This window comes from Petromyzon marinus, chromosome 7 (genome assembly GCF_048934315.1).
Source record: "Petromyzon marinus isolate PM22_M1 ecotype Great Lakes invasive population chromosome 7, UKy_Petmar_22M1.pri1.0, whole genome shotgun sequence".
Taxonomy (NCBI): domain Eukaryota; kingdom Metazoa; phylum Chordata; class Hyperoartia; order Petromyzontiformes; family Petromyzontidae; genus Petromyzon; species Petromyzon marinus.
The window spans coordinates 5,221,192-5,242,239 of NC_133673.1; the positions used below are offsets into that span (position 1 = coordinate 5,221,192).

General features: G+C 49.5%; 1 protein-coding gene across 1 annotated transcript in view; it reads left to right on the forward strand.

Moving 5' to 3' along the window:
* The window catches only part of LOC116939871 (uncharacterized), a 70,649-nt gene that overhangs the window by 25,343 nt on the left and 24,258 nt on the right, over positions 1-21,048 (forward strand). The window contains exon 3 of the mRNA XM_032948818.2: positions 3,893-4,021. Coding sequence (XP_032804709.2) covers positions 3,893-4,021 — 129 coding nt within the window. The remainder of the gene's footprint in view (positions 1-3,892; positions 4,022-21,048) is intronic.

Genomic DNA, 21,048 nt, shown 5'->3' on the forward strand with positions numbered 1-21,048 from the left:
TCATCGACTTTCTTCTCTCGGCTCAGTGTTGCTTCTCACGTGCAAGTGCAGTTTCCCTAAAAGCACTCCATGCTGCCCCTGAGCGCACGAGTTCACCGGGTGGTGGTGGATACGGACGTAGCCTCTAGTCCAGCACGGTGGAAGCAGCCGAGGGTTGCTGGATCATCGCACAGATGTCGGGAATCTCCCTTCCCCGTGGGCGTCGAGGTATCATAGCCTGGGCTTGCCTCGGAGAAGGCGTTGCAGCCATTGGGGACTTCATCTGCTCCACCTGTATGGGAAGGAGTGTAGCCCCCTTGAATAGAGGACCGCAGATCTTGGACAATTGTTGGTGCCGGCTCGCCTCCTGCCCACCGCATTCCCGCTCGTCTCTGCCTCTCTTCTCTCTCTCTTCGAGAGTGAAGGAAGACTGTGCACAACGTACCCACCTTAACACGGTTGGCTACATGCGGTGCGAAGGAAGTGCAACGTACATACATACACACTTAAATAATGCCGATTATAATCTGTCGTGGTTTCCAGTGGCATCTCTCCATTTGTTTGACATTGTATATTATGCATGTACTGTGTATAAATACGTGCAATCTATTTCCTGCAAAATATCTAAGCAATATCGTCTGGCTAAATAAAGTAAATCAAGACATTATTTTAATAAAAATGTAACATCTTTCGTTGAATTTGTTTGAATGTAGAATGCATATGCGTAGGGTTATGGTTATTGTATAGATTATTTAATAGATTATTTTACATGACTATAACTATATTTGTGCACAGTTGGCATAAATAAACTAGTTCAACATAACATACATCAAATATCCCCCGTATAGCCTGAACAGACCGTGGGAGCAAGTGCTGTTAGCGAGCACCTGTGGGTGGGTGGGTGGTAAGCACCACGCCCGGCCACCTTTGTCTCCCCGATGGCGATGTTTACAAATTGCACCAGGCACTCGTTTGAGTATTGAAGGTACACGTGTTACTCATAGCTGTAGACAAGTATTACTAATGCAACACGACTGTGAGCTTCACGTCGTGTTGCACAATGCATTTAGATTTCACTCTTCTCATATTTTTGTCAACTTCGCAAATTTAGAAATGTCGTGCACGTTACTTAACATCAACTGAAGTTACACAGTTGAAACGAGTCACATGCAAGGTTTGTTGTGTGTGTGTATGATTAGCAATTGCAGAATGGGCCACTACACTGCAATACAACCCTGCCAATCCACAAGTGTCATCCAAACCGGTAGCGGGTCTCTCTCTCTCTCTCTCCTACATCGACTCTGCCAGCCGTTAATGAGCAACTGGTGCAGTGTGTAAACACCAGAGAAAAACCTGGCTGGGTTTGGGTGCTGGCGACACCATCCCTTCGTGTGTTCCATGCCGATCTTTAACAGGTCCTCCTCGCGTAACTGCACTCCCAACACCAGCCTGCTCTGGCTAAATAGGAGACCTTTGTGCGTGAGTACGCTTGCGAGTTTATGGATAGCGCTGCGTGTACATGCTGGCTTGGACTGCTGTTGATATTCATATGAATTAAGGACGGGACGCAGAGCACTTCAACGGGAGTCGCCGTCCGGCGGGTATCCATTTCGGCAACAGTCGGACGACAAATCCCTCCCCCAGGGTGTGCCCTCGACGTTACACCTGCACCCGGCGCAGGGAGCCCAACTTGTACGCGCGTAGGTCTGTAGGTCTCAGACTCTGGAAGTTCACAAGCGCGTGGCGTTTCGCTCATTCGTTGTGCGAATGAGCGAAGGGCGCCCCTGAAAACGAGGCAGCAGGCGGGAGGCTCCTTCGAATGACGCAAAATGATTGGTGGAAATTTTTGCCCCAAGAAAGGCGAACATTGCCACATTCGAGTAATGAGACCGCGCTGTTGTGCCCCATATCGATGTTATCTTCTATCTTATATAGATGTTATGTCGCGCCTTAGCCCAAGGCGCTTGGCACTCATCATAGAGTAGCACTTTAGTTGACGGTGGCTGAAGTGAAGAGTTGGGTTACTAAAAGTGGTGGTGTATTTACGGTGGAAGCTTCCTGGCAAATCGCCTGAAGAGGCAGGTTGTAATCGCCAGCGAAACGTCGTGCTCAAATTGTTAATGTTGTGGGTTTACTCTCCAACACACCGGCGTGCTGAAGCAGTAACTATTTGGCATGTTTCATTTACATGAAAAATATTACTAATTGGCTGTGTCGGCTGGTGGTGGGTTAACGACACATTTATATTTACCCGATCCTACCTACCCCCCCAAATAAAAAAAAAAACCGTTATTGTGGATAATATTGGTCGTGTTAAACTTATGGTGACAGTCTGCACGGGTGATATTCAACCCCATTCAGTACTTTACGGAACAGTACAACTTCGCACACGCAGCTGGCTTGGTGAGTGAGGTGTAGGCGGGTTTGTGACAAGGTCGGATATGCGAACGTCTCTAGAAGTTGGCAGTGCTGCACCGCTCACAAATGCATTCCTCTGTGTGGGCGGCTACTTAGTCCGGGTGGATACACGCGACGGTCTGACATGCTACGTTTTACCGTACACATTTATCTATTTATCCAAACGGAATATTCGCCTGAATAGCCAGGGTGGAGGAGTTGAGATCGCTCACTCGCAACTCTACTATCACTCAGTCGCGCACTCAGTCACTCACCCGGTCACCCGCTCGCTCTTCATACAAACACAAGTGAATGGCAGAGTAACTCAGTCGGCTGTTGGTACAAGTGCTGTAAGGTGAGATCGCTATTCAGGTCGGTTTGGTACAAATGTCGTTTTGCAATCGGTTCATTGAAGTCCAAGTGTAAGGGCTCATCGGACAAGCGATTAAGTGAGCCTACTCACACATACGAATACATTGTGTGGAAGACCGTTTAGGAATATTATTATACCTATTTGGAAAAAAAAACAGCTCTCTCTCCCCCGATGTGGCATCGGGTTGCACCCCGTGTTGTCCAGCATTATGTCCGACGTTTCGCTCCACGTGCTGGGAGCTTCTTCAGGAACTGAATGCACAATCCGAGAGAGCGGAGCAGCACAACCGCGGAATCCTACCCCGTGATGCGTAGACGTACTCCACTCTGTAGACACACACTGATGGCAAGTGTGTGATACGCGCAGTGCTTCATTTCAGTCGGAGCAGACCTCCGGAAAGCTGCTCTGCGAATGATTTCGGCACCCAGCCACATCCATAGTACTCGCAATACCACGGTGGTGTGTGTGGCTAGTGTGGGTGGTTGTGTGTACAGTGGGGAACGGTAGTGTAGTGGTTAGCTCGCTGTGCTACGAACCTGGCGACCAAGGCTTGATTCCTACTCACGACCAACACCAGTGACGATTGTTTGAACTGGTCCTGGGCATCCTCTAGGTCGACTCAGCCTCAAATGAGTACCTAGTGTGGTGTGTGAACATTGCCACTAGGAAGACAAAGGCGGCCGGGTATGGTGCTGGCCACCCACCCCCTCATATTCCATGCCGGCCTTCAAAGTAGCACTTGCCCCACAAGTCGGTAAAGGCCATAGGGGGGATCTTTGTCTTTGGTGGTGTGTGTAGTGGTGCGCACAGTAGTGACATACAAACACATGTGTGTGAATATGAATTACGGTTGCTAGATGCCCTGAAGGGGAGTACTAGGATATGTATCGATAGGTGTACTTTGCACTCAATTATTGGTGCCTTATGCCAATAATTATTAATAATTTAATGCTTCCAAGCAACGTTGCAAGAAAAAATCTCGAGAGAGAGAGAGACGCATCCCTGAGTGCATGGAATAGGAATGTGAATTTGAAGCAAATTGTTGCATCATCATCATCATCATGACCAACAGCAGCCATGTCCAATCCTCTGCTGGATGAATGATCAGTTTTTGTTTTCTTCCCCGTATGTTGGTGGACACAGGTGTGGTTCCAGAACAGGCGAGCCAAGTGGCGCAAGCGGGAGAGGTTCGGGCAGATGCAGCAGGTGAGGAGCCACCTGGCGGCCGCCTGCGCCTTGCCACTGCTTCCCCAGCCCGACACCTACCCACAGGTGTGTACATCCAGCACCCACAGGTGTATGTACACAGCACCCACAGGTGTGTGTACATCCAGCACCCACAGGTGTGTGTACACAGCACCCACAGGTGTGTGTACATCCAGCACCCACAGGTGTGTACATCCAGCACCCACAGGTGTGTGTACACAGCACCCACAGGTGTATGTACATACAACACCCACAGGTGTGTGTACACAGCACCCACAGGTGTATGTACATACAACACCCACAGGTGTATGTACATACAACACCCACAGGTGTGTGTACACAGCACCCACAGGTGTGTGTACATCCAGCACCCACAGGTGTGTGTACACAGCACCCACAGGTGTGTGTACACAGCACCCACAGGTGTGTGTACATCCAGCACCCACAGGTGTGTGTACACAGCACCCACAGGTGTGTACATCCAGCACCCACAGGTGTGTGTACACAGCACCCACAGGTGTGTGTACACAGCACCCACAGGTGTGTGTACACAGCACCCACAGGTGTGTGTACATCCAGCACCCACAGGTGTATGTACACAGCACCCACAGGTGTGTGTACACAGCACCCACAGGTGTGTACATCCAGCACCCACAGGTGTGTGTACATACAACACCCACAGGTGTATGTACATACAACACCCACAGGTGTGTGTACACAGCACCCACAGGTGTGTACATCCAGCACCCACAGGTGTGTGTACACAGCACCCACAGGTGTGTGTACATCCAGCACCCACAGGTGTGTACATCCAGCACCCACAGGTGTGTGTACATCCAGCACCCACAGGTGTGTACATCCAGTACGCACAGGTATGTGTACACAGCACCCACAGGTGTGTACATACAGCACCCACAGGTGTGTGTACATCCAGCACCCACAGGTGTGTGTACACAGCACCCACAGGTGTGTGTACACACAGCACCCACAGGTGTGTGTACATCCAGCACCCACAGGTGTGTGTACACAGCACCCACAGGTGTGTACATCCAGCACCCACAGGTGTGTGTACACAGCACCCACAGGTGTGTACATCCAGCACCCACAGGTGTGTGTACACAGCACCCACAGGTGTGTACATCCAGCACCCACAGGTATGTGTACACAGCACCCACAGGTGTGTGTACACAGCACCCACAGGTGTGTACATCCAGCACCCACAGGTGTGTGTACACAGCACCCACAGGTGTGTGTACACAGAACCCACAGGTGTGTGTACATCCAGCACCCACAGGTGTGTGTACACAGAACCCACAGGTGTGTGTACATCCAGCACCCAGAGGTGTGTGTACATCCAGCACCCACAGGTGTGTGTACACAGCACCCACAGGTGTGTGTACACAGCACCCACAGGTGTGTGTACATCCAGCACCCACAGGTGTGTACACAGCACCCACAGGTGTGTGTACACAGCACCCACAGGTGTGTGTACACAGCACCCACAGGTGTGTACACAGCACCCACAAGTGTGTGTACATCCAGCACCCACAGGTGTGTACACAGAACCCACAGGTGTGTGTACATCCAGCACCCAGAGGTGTGTGTACATCCAGCACCCACAGGTGTGTGTACACAGCACCCACAGGTGTGTGTACACAGCACCCACAGGTGTGTGTACATCCAGCACCCACAGGTGTGTACACAGCACCCACAGGTGTGTGTACACAGCACCCACAGGTGTGTGTACACAGCACCCACAGGTGTGTACACAGCACCCACAAGTGTGTGTACATCCAGCACCCACAGGTGTGTACATCCAGAACCCACAGGTGTGTGTACACAGCACCCACAGGTGTGTGTACACAGCACCCACAGGTGTGTGTACACAGCACCCACAGGTGTGTACACAGCACCCACAAGTGTGTGTACATCCAGCACCCACAGGTGTGTACATCCAGCACCCACAGGTGTGTGTACACAGCACCCACAGGTGTGTGTACACAGCACCCACAAGTGTGTGTACACAGCACCCACAGGTGTGTGTACACAGCACCCACAGGTGTGTGCACCCACAGGTGTGTGCACCCAGTACCCAGCAGCCACAGATGCGTGCACCCAGCCCGTATGCGTGTAAGGTTCTTTTATATACATACACACACAATGATGTGCACTATCTCAACATTGTCGTCAACTTTGGTCCACCCACTGCTGGATAGTGGCCTCCTCACACCGCCGTTATTGTTCACGGTTGTGCCATCCCACAGTTCTCCTCGCTCCCTGCACGTGAGCGGAGCTCATCGCTCCGTCTCCGCAGTGGTCGGCCATGCCGGGATTGTTGTCTCCTGTAGGTGACCGTGCGGTTATCAATCCGCCCGTCACCAGTCTCGTCCAGCGACAAACGTCCCTTTCTTGCGATGCGTTCTGCCCCAGGCCCACTTCCTTTCCCTTGACGTCGTTGTGATGTCTCTAAGTTGTGTTTCTTCTCCGATCCACGTGCTCGCTCCTATTTCTCTCCGTGTAAGTCTGCATTGAGAGAGGTGCACAAGCACAATAAACGAAAATGAAACACAAAGCATCTGTTATTTTACGTGCTGTGAAGAAGGGCCATCGCCCAAAACGCCGGATGTTCCAAATGTTCCTGCTAAGGCCACGGTGTTATCGAGGAATGTGTTGAGTTACGCAACATATATTTACGTATAAAGTGCAGCGTTCCTAGGGGGGGGGGGTGGGGGGGGCACTTGAAGGATTTACAGAAGTAGTTCTGCAACATCTCCTTCCGTGGGCCATTCTCGAACACGGGGTTGGCGCGCCACTGTGCGAGAGTTGCGACCGGACTCTTTGCTTCGTGACGCGATTCCAGGATTCCGCAGCTGGAATAAAATTGAACAACAACAACAAAAAACCGACTTGTGAAATGCGACAATGAGAAAAAGGATGGAGAGCGATGTTGAGGAGGGCTGGCATCAATAGCCTGGTCACGTGGCTCGTCTTGCCTCACAGCAAGAAGCTCTTGGGTTCGATTCCCTCTCTTTGTGTGCAGTTCGTATGATGTCCTGCCACTGTTCTGCACGGATTTCCTCCGGGTTTTTCGGTTTCCTCCCATCGTTAAACAAAAGAAAAACCCACCCATATAATGTACTTGGCATTAGCCAAACCATCCCAATGCCTCAAAATTACTTGCAAACTGCTCAGTTGGGATTACACACAGCAGCAGCAGCAGCAACATCACCCACCATTGCAAAAAAACTTGACATTGCCCTCTTGAAAAAAGAGCCTCGAGACTCATTGAGCGCATTTCTCTGTAAATAAGCGTCATTAAAAACAATAATTGACCGCGATCGATGACCTCACCACTGTGACCATTCACAAACGCTACTCCCCCCTCCCCACGCTCTCCCCACGCTACCAAATGTCTCTGCAGCACGCTGATGCTGCAGCGCGCAAAGGCAGCGGGTTTTAATTGCGCTGATTTGACAGCGCCCGATTGCGTGTACTTTGGTAAGTGCATTACGAATACAGCGCAGCTTCAGGATGTGTTGCATTTGCTGCCAACGGGAGGCACCACGGGAGGGTTCCGAAATAGCCCCCCCGCTGACGATGCGCACGGTGGCAGGCGGACGCAGCGGTGATAATTGACGAATTTTTTATTTTATTTTTTAAGCGACACAGAATCTGCACCGAGAGCGATAAAACGATACGTTGGTTGGGGGGGGGGGTTGGGTGGGGGGGGCTTGAGAGACACGGAGCCCCTCCCCCACCCCCTCACCCCACCCACGTGTGGAATTATCCTGTGAGACGGTTGCGCATTCAATTATATCCGTTACGTGAAGCCGCCTTGCGAGGCTAAACGCCCACCGCGACGGCGTGAGATTGAGCATCGGCCGACGGACGGCTATTCATGTCCGTGCGCGTGTAACGCAACGGGTACATCGAGTCGCCTTATAGGCTGCGCCAGCGGTGATGTCAGCAAGCGCCTATTGAACTCGGCACGGCACGTCAGGTGGGTGGAGGTGTGTGGTCAGCACCACGTCCGGACGTCTTGGTCTCAGCTAGGGCTGAACGATTAATAATCGATTTCAAATCGAAATCGCAATTTGGAACAACGCGATTGGCAAATCGCAAAGGCTGTGATTTTTTTGCCGTTTGAAAAGTCCGATTACTTTCTTATTGGAATTGTTTTAGTATTTATTATTATTAAAACTTTACTTATTTAACTTAACAATTGTTCTATGTTCTATTTCAATTTTTTTTTTAATGAATACATGTTGGAAGCAATTCATATCTTTTAAGTTCTCATCCTTGCATTAGAATATATAGAGCAGTTCATACGTATTTTGATGGCATCATGTGATAATGCTCTATAACATGTTTTAAATATATTACACAGTGAATATTGAACTGATGCTTGACTTAAAAAATTAAATCGCAAATCAAATCGCAATATCTGTCAGAAAAATCGCAATTAGATATTTTCCCCAAATCGTTCAGCCCTAGTCTCAGCAGTGCTGATGTTTAGGTCCTATTCAATTTCTGCGGAGTCAACCTAGGGGAAGCCCAGGACCAGTTCAGATGTTGTTATTTTATGTTAGCCGAGAGCACGAATGGAACTACGGTCACCAGATTCGTAGCGAAGTGTATTAAACCGAAGCACTTCCGCTCCTCACAACAAAAAAAGACAAAACCCCCCGTGTAACCTTTACAGACTGTTGGGGCAAGTGCTGTTAGCGAGCACCTACGAAGGCCGGCACTGCACACGAGGGGGCGGGTATCCAGCACCACACCCGGCAGCCTTTGTCTCCCCAGTGGAAATATTTCCACATTGCACAACGTACTCATTTGAGGCTGAGTCGACCTTGGCGAACCCCAGGACCGATTCACAGATATTGGGCAATGGTGTTGGCCGCGAGCAGGAGTCGAACTCGGGTGACTGGGATCCTAGGCGTGCTAAACGCTACTCGACCCCTCCCCACACACATACAGATACACACACACACACACGAACGTATACCCACGTGCACACATGCACATCACGCCCTGAGTTCGCTGGCATTTTGCGCTGACGTGAGCACCACGTCCTTTGTTTATATAAAGGATATATATAATGCAGCCCCCCTGCTGACGAACGGCAAGGGACGCATTACGGGTCGTGAGTTACACGGGTGCGGACACTGGGAATGTGTCGGCGTCGCATGCTCGGCGTGTATGGAAAGCCTCGCCGTTAGTTGCCTTTGCGGTTCCAAATGGAGTAGACTTTTTTTCCCGAGCCAGGTGAGAGAGAGCGAGAGAGAGCGAGCGTGCTGCGACAATCAGGGAGACCTGTGCGTGTGGAAGGAGCCATGCAGGCGCGCCGTACGTGTTCACGTTGAACTTCTTTCGCACCTGCGCGAGCCAACCGGGCTACTCGGAGGCGCGGGGGAAGGACAACAAACTAAGCACACTAAAGGCATTTCTCAAGAAATTAGTTGTCGATCTACATTTGAAAGTGCGAAGCTCCAGGGGCTGCCTGATATCCTGATATCGGAAGGGAGAGTATTCCAGACGGCCGCAGAAGGGCATCTGAAAGCGCTTGATGGCTCGACTAAAGCCACTGCGCACAGCCGTGCCAACCGTGAACTAGTGCAGTCAAAATCTGCGGCGTCAGTGCAGATCATAGTGCGGTAAATTAATATTATAATAGGTTTTCCCTTTTTATCTGGCAACAAAACAGGTTAAATTTTGATTTAAAGCTTTCGTGACTGCAGGGATTCATATTCTTGGTTCTTTCGGTAAAGTCACGTAGAAGGGAAACAAAAAAATAATAAAAATATAAAACGATAAAATTCTCACGACGTTTCGACTGCAACACAAGCAATCATCATCAGGTGTGAAAACCACAGCGCTAAATTTTCTTGCTGTGGTTTTGTGTGTTTTTTTTATTTAGGGCCCCTTTATAGCATATCTTACAGGCCCCGCACTAGCTTAATCCGGCACTGCATAGGCAGGTGAGAAGGGCAAGGTGTTGAGCCCACACTTGTGCAGGGACAGGGAGTCAACAGCGCAAACGGCTGGGGAAAGGGGAGTTCCAGACATTGGGGGCAGCAGAGGAGAATGGACGACCTCCCACTGAGAGAAGACGGTTAACGGGGTACTTGATAGAAAACCTTGGATGCTGGAGCAGCGTGTGCGTGGAGAGGAGCAGAGAGGTGGGAGAGTGCGTGGTGGGGAGTGGAGTGAGATGAGAGGGGAGAGGTAGGGGAGTGAGTGGAGGGGAGTGGAGTGAGATGAGAGGGGAGGGGTAGGAGAGTGCGTGGAGGGGAGTGGAGTGAGATGAGAGGCTGAGAGGTAGGGGAGTGAGTGGAGGGGAGTAGAGTGAGATGAGAGGGGAGGGGTAGGAGAGTGCGTGGAGGGGAGTAGAGTGAGGTGAGAGGCTGAGAGGTGGGAGAGTGCGTGGTGGGGAGTGGAGTGAGATGAAAGGGGAGAGGTGGGAGAGTGAGTGGAGGGGAGTGGAGTGAGATGAGAGGGGAGAGGTAGGAAAGTGAGTGGAGGGGAGTAGAGTGAGATGAGAGGGGAGAGGTAGGAGAGTGTGTGGAGGGGAGTGGAGTGAGATGAGAGGTAGGGGAGTGAGTGGAGGGGAGTGGAGTGAGATGAGAGGGGAGAGGTGGGAGAGTGCGTGGTGGGGAGTAGAGTGAGATGAGAGGGGAGAGGTAGGAGAGTGCATGGAGGGGAGTAGAGTGAGATGAGAGGGGAGAGGTGGGAGAGTGCATGGAGAGGAGTAGAGTGAGATGAGAGGGGAGGGGTAGGAGAGTGAGTGGTGGGGAGTAGAGTGAGATGAGAGGGGAGGGGTAGGAGAGTGCGTGGAGGGGAGTGGAGTGAGATGAGAGGGGAGAGGTAGGGGAGTGAGTGGAGGGGAGTGGAGTGAGATGAGAGGGGAGAGGTAGGAGAGTGCGTGGAGGGGAGTAGAGTGAGATGAGAGGGGATAGTCCATGGAGAATATTGAAAATGGTGAGTGTAGTTTTGAAATTGATTGAGGAACGATACATTTTTCAAAATAAGTGTTTTAATCATTAGCTATTGCTGAGATGGTTAAACTTTGAATCAAAGTATGTGTAATGTTACAATACTGTATTACTAAATTGTAGAGTCAGTACTCTATGTAAAATTGGCAAGAATATTGGCATGCTTATTGGAAATAATAGCTCTTACGTGTATTCTAAAGTATGCATTGAATGGGGATTGCTAATGTATCGGTATATAAAGACAACCTTTTTAAACAACAGCTGCTAACATTAGCAAATAATTCCCTTGTTTATTATTTCATTGAGGAACGTCATCAATATTTGAGACAAACACCACGATAATATGCAGCTGTAATAAATGGGTATTTGAGTGGATATGATATACAGGCGAACCTTGCCGAACACGCGAGTTACATTCCTGGAAAATACCGCGTTGGGAAAAAAAACACACGTTCGACAAATAATAGACCTTATCTTCATGAGTCTGAAATTATCACCCCCTGCCTCTTTGTTTGACTAATTCTATACGATGTCCACTCTTGTTATTGTACCAAAGGATGCTGAGCCGCTCTCCATTGCTTGTGTGTGTGTGTGTCCACCACTCTTATTTTTCAATTTCACCTCAACACAAAACCCCCGTCTCCGTTTCATCTTCCCTCACCGCGGCACTCACGCACAACGCTCTCCCCTGACACTGTCACTTGAACGTGAATGTTTGGCCATCTCAGCGTCCGTGTGACTAATGTCCTCAATAAGTGTGAGTGGTGAGTGTGTTAGATTTTTCACGCAAAAGCCTCCACGAAAAAACACACATGCGGGTAAATGTGTCCAAATGAATCGTTGTCACGGTCGATTCATTCACACCTTCCAACAGATTCCGCACTCTCACGACGCTACTTGTGGATGTGGTGATGATAGTCTTAGCAGCGTCAAACCGTGTACAGCCGAAACATCACTCCCGTGTTTCGGATAACAGACCTCATTCGGTAAAACGTGTGTAGCCAAAACACGCATTTGATAAAGCAGTGTTGGGCAAAGTTTTCCTGTACATATATTGGTTTATTATATGCATTTAATACTACAATGCAATGCGGCCAGGTGGTGATGTGGTTAAAGCCCTCAACTCACGGACAGAAATTCGTGAGTTTCAACATCAGCTCATCATCTCTCCAGGCTCGATTAAATGCGTAGGATTGTATAGGATGTCAATAGTGTTCGTCTTACGGAAAGACGGGACCTTGTGGGAGGAACTTGTAATTCCCACCAGCGCTGACAAAATCCCACACTGCTTGCCAGGAAGATCATAAATCTCACAAACATTCCACCTGGTTTAACAAAGAGCCCTGGACTGAATCGGTTCACATGGGCCAAAACAAAACAAAAAAAACATCGACCAAACGTTCTCAGAACCACTCCATTTCTCTGGCTGATCATTAAGAGACCTGCGTCCATTCCCGTTACGGCGCATCTGGGGCTCATGGCAGCACATGACACGATGCAGACAAGAGCGTCGCGCTGCCAAAACTGCGAAGCCGCGCATCACTGCGTGGCGACCGCTTGCGAGAACAGCCACGGGCAGTGCGCGCTACCAAGACGAGGCGTGTCGTGTGCCGACGGGCCCCGCGGTGTTTACTCGCAGAACGTATTCGCTGGAGGCCCTCACCGCGCGGTACACACAACATATATATCTACATACGTCATCCACGTAATAAATCGCTTCGCATTTCTCCGAACGAGCTTTCCGCGAGCGCCTGTCCGCCCGCCCGCCCGCCCGCCCAGCGGAGGCGTCCCCCCGCGGGAAGAGCTCGAAAAAGATCTGTGCTCCGTCACGAGCAGCGGAGGATTCATTTCGCGGGGCCACGAAGCCGCCTGACGCCTGGGGTGCAATTAAGCGAGTTTAAATTATCTCCTCCCCAACGACAGCCGGGCGCCCGTGAACTGCAAACGTGAAGCGCTTTAAATTTGTGCGGCAGCTCGGCTACACGTTGTTGTTGAGATGCGGTGCTCGGGGTGAGCAGGGAATGCCGGACGGCGATGGTGATCGAGAAAGGGTGACGATGTTGCAAGGTTAACGCCCCCCACCATTTTTGCATCATCTCCTTTGTGGTAAATGGGCAACATCGTGAGTAGGGGTCAAATGGGCAACATCGTGAGTAGGGGTCAAACGGGCAACATCGTGAGTAGGGGTCAAATGGGCTGCATCGTGAGTAGGGGTCAAATGGGCAACATTGTGAGTAGGGGTCAAATGGGCTGCATCGTGAGTAGGGGTCAAATGGGCAACATTGTGAGTAGAGTTCAAACGGGCAACATCGCGAGTAGAGGTCAAACGGGCAACATCGTGAGTAGAGGTCAAACGGGCAACATCGTGAGTAGAGCTGAAACGGGCAACGTCGTGAGTAGGGGTCAAATGGGAGTGGCAACAGTGACCGAGATGGTCTCTTGACCTTCGCAGTGGATGATGCAGCACGGCACATCGCGTGTTGTGGAGCCAGCAGTGGCTGTCGTACACGGTGGTGGCACTGGCCCACTGGGGACCCGAAGCAGTGACTGTATTACTTTGGGGTTCCCCTTTCAAATAATAAAATCCTAGTGAGATTACGGAAGAGGTGCCAAACAAAGTGTGTACAAGAGAGAGACATTTAGTGAGATGGGATAAATCTAGACAAAGTATGTTATATTTACTGAAAAGGGATAAGATAGCCGCATATCAGGATAAAAATGAGAGATTAATTGGCTTTCTTCATGAAAATTATCTCATGTTTGTCGGGATTTCACCCCAAACAAATATATATTCACGAATCCATGGCCTCTTGAGCTTTTTCAAGCCATAGGGGACACGTTTGAACAACTTTTTCCGCCCATTTTCAAAACTTGTGGAGCTGTTCCACCGTGGCTGTGACGGCTTGGCTGGAGTGGAAGCACGGGCGACATTGGTCCACTCTACATGTGATGATCGATGGTTAAATTGCCACAAAACTGCCTGGGAACTTGAATTACCCAAGCCTGCCAACCGTTATATACTGGACAACAACATTGATAATAATTATCGTAACATAAAACTAGGTTAAAGTGTCACTTCTCTAAAACAGTTGTATTTTAGATGATGTCCCTGTGTTAGTAATTACACAATGCACACTTTTATGGAAGGACATTTTATAAACAGTTTAAATGCAAAATTTAAGAGCTGCTGATGTTCTATGCATACGGCTGTGCTAATTTTTACATGCGTTTTTACTTCTGTGCCAGATGGATGCAGCGAGTTACTTACTGCCAAAGTCCGATTTACAATGAAATATTGACTTTGACTTATTATATGGTTATGCAATGACGATTGTAGCATTTCTAATCTCCAATAGCAGTGGAAATTCCACATTCTCGTATCGAGTGCGAGGTTCTCTATGTGTTGACCACAGCCGACTTCCCACAAAATGGAACTTATTTGATCAACTCCAAAAATATGATTAGTCTACGCATTATGTTTTGGTTTAATATCGCGTCATTCATGCAAATTGCATCTCATAGTTACTGAGGAACCACGTACAAGCGGAAAGGCAGCCAGACAGTGAGCTGGTGCCAACAATTGCTCAAGCTCTGCAGTCCTCTATATGAAGACGTTTTCAGACAAATAACATGGGGTTATACACGTGAGAGGAAACCGGAAATAACCGGAGACAACCCCGCGTGTGCGAGGGGGAAACACTCTATCTCATACAGAAGGGACATATGGTATTTGTCCACACTCTGTTGTACCGCTTTCACACGGCAAGCCGGGGAATGGCATCTCGTCGACGTGCATGAGAAGGGAATAGAATTGTGGACCTCTGTGAGGAGTAGTGAAGGCTACCGCTGCACAAATTCGCTGTTCTGTGTACGAGTTTTGCTCTCTAGCTCTCCGGGGCGTTTTCAGGCTGTGCCTGTCAGAGGCTCGCAGCGAAATATCGGACATCGTGACTAACAATTCCTTCCCACGATGCCGAAAAATTACACCGCGGGTTGCATCGCCCTTGTTGTGTGGAAACTTGGCAGGGCCCTCCTGCAAGTGTGTCTTGAGCCTCAGTGAGGCTATCCCAGGCATGCAATCGTAATCAATGATTCATAATAAAGTTTTTTTTTTGGGTTAGATCGCTTAAGTATAAATGTGTCGTGAACCCGCCACTTCCCGATGCAGCCAATGAGTAAGGTTTGTCACGTAAACAAAACGTGCCAATGATTTACTAATTCAGCCCACCGGTGTGTTGGAGAGTAAAATACACAACGTTTACAATTTCAGTTAACGACGTTTCCTTGGCAATTACATCCAGCATCATCAGGTGACTTGGCCAGAATTGTAAACGACACATTTCCACTTACGCGATCTTACCCAAAACACCTTTAATTATTAATAATGTTAGTCGTGAAAGCTTCTCGTGTCAAACGGAATCGTAATTTATGAATGCAACACCTGTTACAACCCCCCCCAAAAGCATTTGGGGGAGCATTAATATCAGTAAGCGCTTAATATATATTTTTTAACGACAGCACGCAAAAAGACGTGCATTTCACGTATTAAAACCTCTCAAGGCGTACGCATTACGCAAAGCCACCGGTTTAGAAGAACTGCATTGTGGTCATACAAACATATACGTTGTCTCCTGGCCTGCGCTCAGTTTGCTGCTGCTGCTGCTGATTATTATTATCATGAATACGTTTGCCGTTGTTGCAAAAGGGCGTAATGGCCCATTCTCACGAAAGCATTGGACTCCCCCTGATTCCACCAAGCGTGCAGTATCGAGAGGGCTTCCGGCAATTCCCTCCCCGCAGAAACCGGATCCTCGACGAGGAACTCTTCTGCGCGCGTGCGCGCGCCGGTTGGCGGAGGCCTCGTCATGAAACTGATCGCGCGTCTTTTCCCTCGCAATCAAAGTGGAAACAAATAGCCCCAGAGGGCGCACGTGCGAGTGAGAGGGAGACTGCCGAACGCCGTGCCCGGCCGCGTGGGCACGGCAACCGCCCTCGCCATCATTAAGTAAACGTCGACCCCAATAACGCACCCCCCCAACCCATCCCCCCACACGGTGAAGGTAACGCGTTCCAAGCTGATTCAACACTGGGCGCAATGTTTTTGCGGCGTCTTGAGTTCGATGCAACGCACTACTTCGGATATAAGCACAGCTGCCCTTGCTCTCAAAGGGTGTGCGTCTTATATCCAGCTCGCGCTCTGTTCAACGGTGACGCTACTCCTAAACTGATTTTTTTTGTGTTCTGGTGTCCTTTCCCCGCACCTCCGATCAGCACAGTTGGCTGCGTACGGTGCAATAGAAGTTCAACATGCAGAAACGAAACTATTTTATTTTATTTTTACCAGGGAAGACCCACTAAGTTATGGAGCTCTTATGTCAGAAGCGACCGAGCCGCCACACATGATCGCTCAACGAAGTGGCTTATTGCGCTGATCATTTACAGTCTCGAAACGCTCTAAATGCGTGTCGATTCTAAATGTAGAGGGGAAAAACCGGAGGACCCGGAGAAGATTTCCCACGGCCACGGGAAGAAAGAGACATCAGGGTCGTGATCGAACCCACGACATCCTGTATACCGGGCGAGCTAGTAAACATCACGTCACCCTGGCACCCACGGTGGCTGTGAATGTGAATGTGTGGGTGCCACGGTGGCTGTGAATGTGATTACATGTGATTACATTCACAGCCACCGTGGGTGCCACGGTGGCTGTGAATGTGTGATTGCGTTGGGCAACATTTGCCCCACTCATTGTCGACGCAAGTTGGTGTCTTGGCTCACGCCAAGAAAAATGGAAGAAATCAATACAAGTAGGTGAACAGACCCTCTGGCCTCCTATTTAATGTGTCGGGGTACCTTCTGAGACTGTCTAGCCAGGTCAAGGCCAGCATTATCCTCAGTGGCAGCACTCAATATCGGGGAAGGACGCGACGGGAGAGGAGTGGGGTGACAGTAACGACGTTCGCCACGGTGGCCTCCTGCGCTTCGACATTGCCGGTCTCCACATATTCCTCGTAAACGTGGATCATTGCTTGTATTAATGTTCAACTTCGTTCGCACCGTACGTACGTATCCAACCACCCTAACATTGGGCCAACCGTTATGGCGACCTTTAACTCACAACGGTTCCAAACGACGTTTCACCATGGGCCCGACGTTGACCTGTGCTAGGATGCTGGATGATGGAGCGGCGTTGGAGTGTGGCTGTTGAAGGCACCACGAGGGCCGGGGTGCACGCACAGGCGGAGCTGGGTGGGAAGTGGGGGGGGCGAACGATCGAGGTGTTGATGCGTCGTGGACGTCGATGGCCGCGCGCCCCCTGCTGCTCGGAAGGGGCGCCTCTGTGCCGCCGATCGCCTTGGCAATCCCCGGGGCACGCTGAGCAGTGGGCGATGTGCGGTGGGGGATGGGGGCGGGGGGGGTCTGTGTTTGCATGACCCCGAGTATCGGGTTTTGCAGAAGTCCGTCAGGCGTAGCGGTGCGCCTTGACAAACGCAATAAATACGCGCCGAGCACACGGAATCTGTGCGCTCCACCGGTGCATGCGAGTCGATGTACGGCTTGGTTTTTTTGTTTGTTGGATATTAGCATAGCGTCTTTATGAGCAAAATTGATGTTGCCTTAGTCTGGCTCTGTGAAGCCAGGATATTGAAGAGAAACATACAATACCCTCCAGAATGCGCAGTGTGGCTCTGTCAACCCGAGGAATTGACATTAACCCTTCGCCTGCCCCTGATCCTCAGGCATTAGCACTGAAGCCCAAGAATTCCAGACAAGCCTTAGTAGTCTGGGTTTGTGAGCCAAAACAACTGCAAACGCCCCATAGTCAACAACCAAAATTACTCGACATGTGTAAGGTCTCGTCGGATTTCAGAAGCTAAGCAGGTTTACAAACCTGGTCAGTACTTGGATGGGTGACCGCTTGAGTTTTCCAGGGTGTTGTGGGTGTGGCTCTGTGAAGTGGCACACACGGTGGTCGTGGTGAATGTGTGGGATGTTATTAAGCTAATTACCTGGTTCCCTCCACAGCGCAAACACTTTTCCACAAAGTGGTCGAGATATTTCCTTTTTTGAACCACTGAGCAGTAGCCGCACCAGGTTTAAGCAAACCGAGCAAAAGCTCAGGGCCCTAAGCAGACCCCAGACTCACGAAATAATAATAATTTGGGTGCATCAAAAATGAGCCCAATTTTAAATCCTTTATAAACATCATGAGCTGAGAAACACGCAATGATAATTCATCTCTCATATCTAAATGTTCTGCATCTCTACGATCTCATCTCGCCACATGCATTGTGGCTGTCTATAGTATTCGTATTGCCCACTCACATCTATATCTCTCAAAGTCTGAACTGTGATTTTTGTAAATTGCAAAGTGGGGGACCCCCAAATATAATTTATTCTCAGGGCCCTCCCAAAGGTGCCAGCCACCACCACCACCACAGCCACGTAGTATTTGAACTCGCGATAGACGGCCACAGCATCGCGCGCTTTCAGATGCGCTTCTGCGGTCATCTGCAACACTGTTCTCCGTTCAATATGAGGAAGCCACTGGAGCTATGCACTTTTTTTAAATCTAAGATTGAAAACGAATTTCTTTAGGACTGCTTTTTGTGAGAAGGCTTCGGAGCTGGTGGGTTGTGTCATTTGTTTTTCACGTTATCATGTGAACAGACAGATGTATGAAGGGGACATCCTGTCTGTTTATCTAAGTTAGATGATAAGTGTGTGTCTGTTTCGCTGTCGTACACAGTTGCATTTTACCTGGTCTTATACGCTCATAGCAGATTGTATTTCACAGCGATGAAGTTAATATGAATCTCAAACGGAAAGTATTATGAATGGATGAATGTGTGTGCACGCTGGTTTATTCATTTGGACCACCCAACCTCAGTGACCACCCAGTAGAATACTAGAATCTGGCCTTTAATTCATTTGGAAGCTATCGCAACATTCACAATCCCCTCTGTTTAGTGTGGGTGTGTGTGCATGTGTCTTGTGTGTCAGGGAGTAGTGGCGCAGCGGTTAGCATGCTGCGCTTCGAACCCGGCAACACAAGTTCCATTCCTGCTCATGGCCTCCACCTGTGACAGTTATTTGAACCGGTCCTAGGCCTGCCCTGGGTCGACTCGGTCTCAAATGAGTTCCTGGTGCGATGTGTGAACATCGCCACTGGGGAGACAAAGGCAGCCAGGCGTGATGCTGGCCACCTACTCCCTTGTGTACCGTGCCGGCCTTCATAGGTGCTCGCTAAACGCACTTGCATCAACAATTTGTTAATGCTATATGGTGGATGTTTGCCTTTGTGTGTCAGTGAGGGAGTGTGAGTGTAGTGGTAAGCGCACTGCACAGAGTGCGTGGAAACCAAACTTCGATTCTCGATCATTCCCAACATCAGTGGCGAATAGCTTCGCCAGTCTAGGGCCTCCCCTAGGTCGACTCAGCCTTAATTTGGTACTTGATTCCAATATGTAAAGATCAACGCTGATGTTTACATACTGGATCAGAGGCAGCCAGGAGTGGTGCTGGCCACCCCGATCCCTTGTCCAGTTTGTCGGCATCCATAAGTGCTTGCTAACAAACCCTTGCCCCAACAGCCTGAAAAAGCTATACGGGGATCTTTGCCTTTGTATGTCGGGCACCTATAAAATAAATAATGCATAGCCATTTGTAAATTCACTGCTGGATGAAGCTCAACCCACGCCATGAGTCACTTAACTGAACTTCACCATGATCAGTGAAAGGGCAGGAGCAAGGACCGGTTCACTTATCACTCGGCACTGATGTTAGCCGTGGCAGGGAATCGAACTCAGCTCAGCAGATGAATCGTGCAGTTTGATTCCTGGCTATGGTTATATCAACGTGGCATCTTCACCGGCCCCGCACTAACCCGTGTGGTAAAGTACTTTCAGACATCCCCCCCCCCATGTCCAACGCGGCATGGGGAGGCTTTTGTCCAGCGGTGGATCAATACGGGGCTGTAGACGCTTAGGTTGCAAATAGCGACGAGGTGGGGCAGATTTGCGTTGTTCAATATTTCGAGAGGGCCCACCAACAGACGGACCGTCAATCGCCGTTTACGGATTGCATTGAGCACCCAGGGCGGACAAATCACGTGGCCGATGGTCCGACTGCTGACTTGGCTCCTCGGGGATTGAAGGCCGTTTACGGAGTACCCCCGGCGGACACAAAGGGCAGAGACAAGTTGGCGAGATGTCAGAGATGAACATGGCCCTGGCCACCTGCTAACTCCCTCCTGACATCGGCCGCAGCCTCTGCAAATTTGCCAAGCTGTGCGATCTCTGATGCGGGCCAATTGAAGCTCACTCCACCTCCCTGACGTGTCTGTGCGCTGCGAATAGAACGTCGCCTATCACGTACGCTGTCTCTTCTCTAGGCAGTGATGATGGTGAAAGGTGTTAAATTGTTGTTGATTTCAGTCTTCCAATTGAGTTTCGTTATTGGGTGTAAGCGAAAAACACACCTCGCATACTGTGTGATCCATGACACGCGCGGTGACCTGTGGTTCTGTAACTATGCGAGTAGATTTCAAGTTTCAAGTTTTTTCAAGTTTCATTTATTAGGTATAGCCCTGTGAGCAATGCGGCTCTTGAGTCGGGTGCAACCGCAACAAACAAAATATGAACACAGAACATCTTAAAGCGACGAAGCGCAATAGAAACATCCTGGATAAACCAGCACATCTTCCAGAAAAAAACACCGTATTACAACGCTGTGTGCAAATATCCCAGTGTGATGCAAGATAAACAATAACAACCATAAGATATCTTTGTTTTTTTCGGTAAAGTCACGTAGAAATAAGAAAAAATAAAATAACATAATATACGACGTTTCGATTGCAACACAAGCAATCATCATCAGGTAGAGGAAACACATAACCGCAGATAAATATATATGCAGACCTTAAGTAGAGGGAATTAAGACAGATATACCAGGGGATACAGAGAGACGGAGCATCACACTAAATCAAAACAGGGTTTACCAAAATTTGGAAACTATGTAAAGCAACACAGACGGTCGGTTAAAACACAATTAACGGATGGTCTGGTTGAATACACTATTTCAAAGATTGTTAGAATC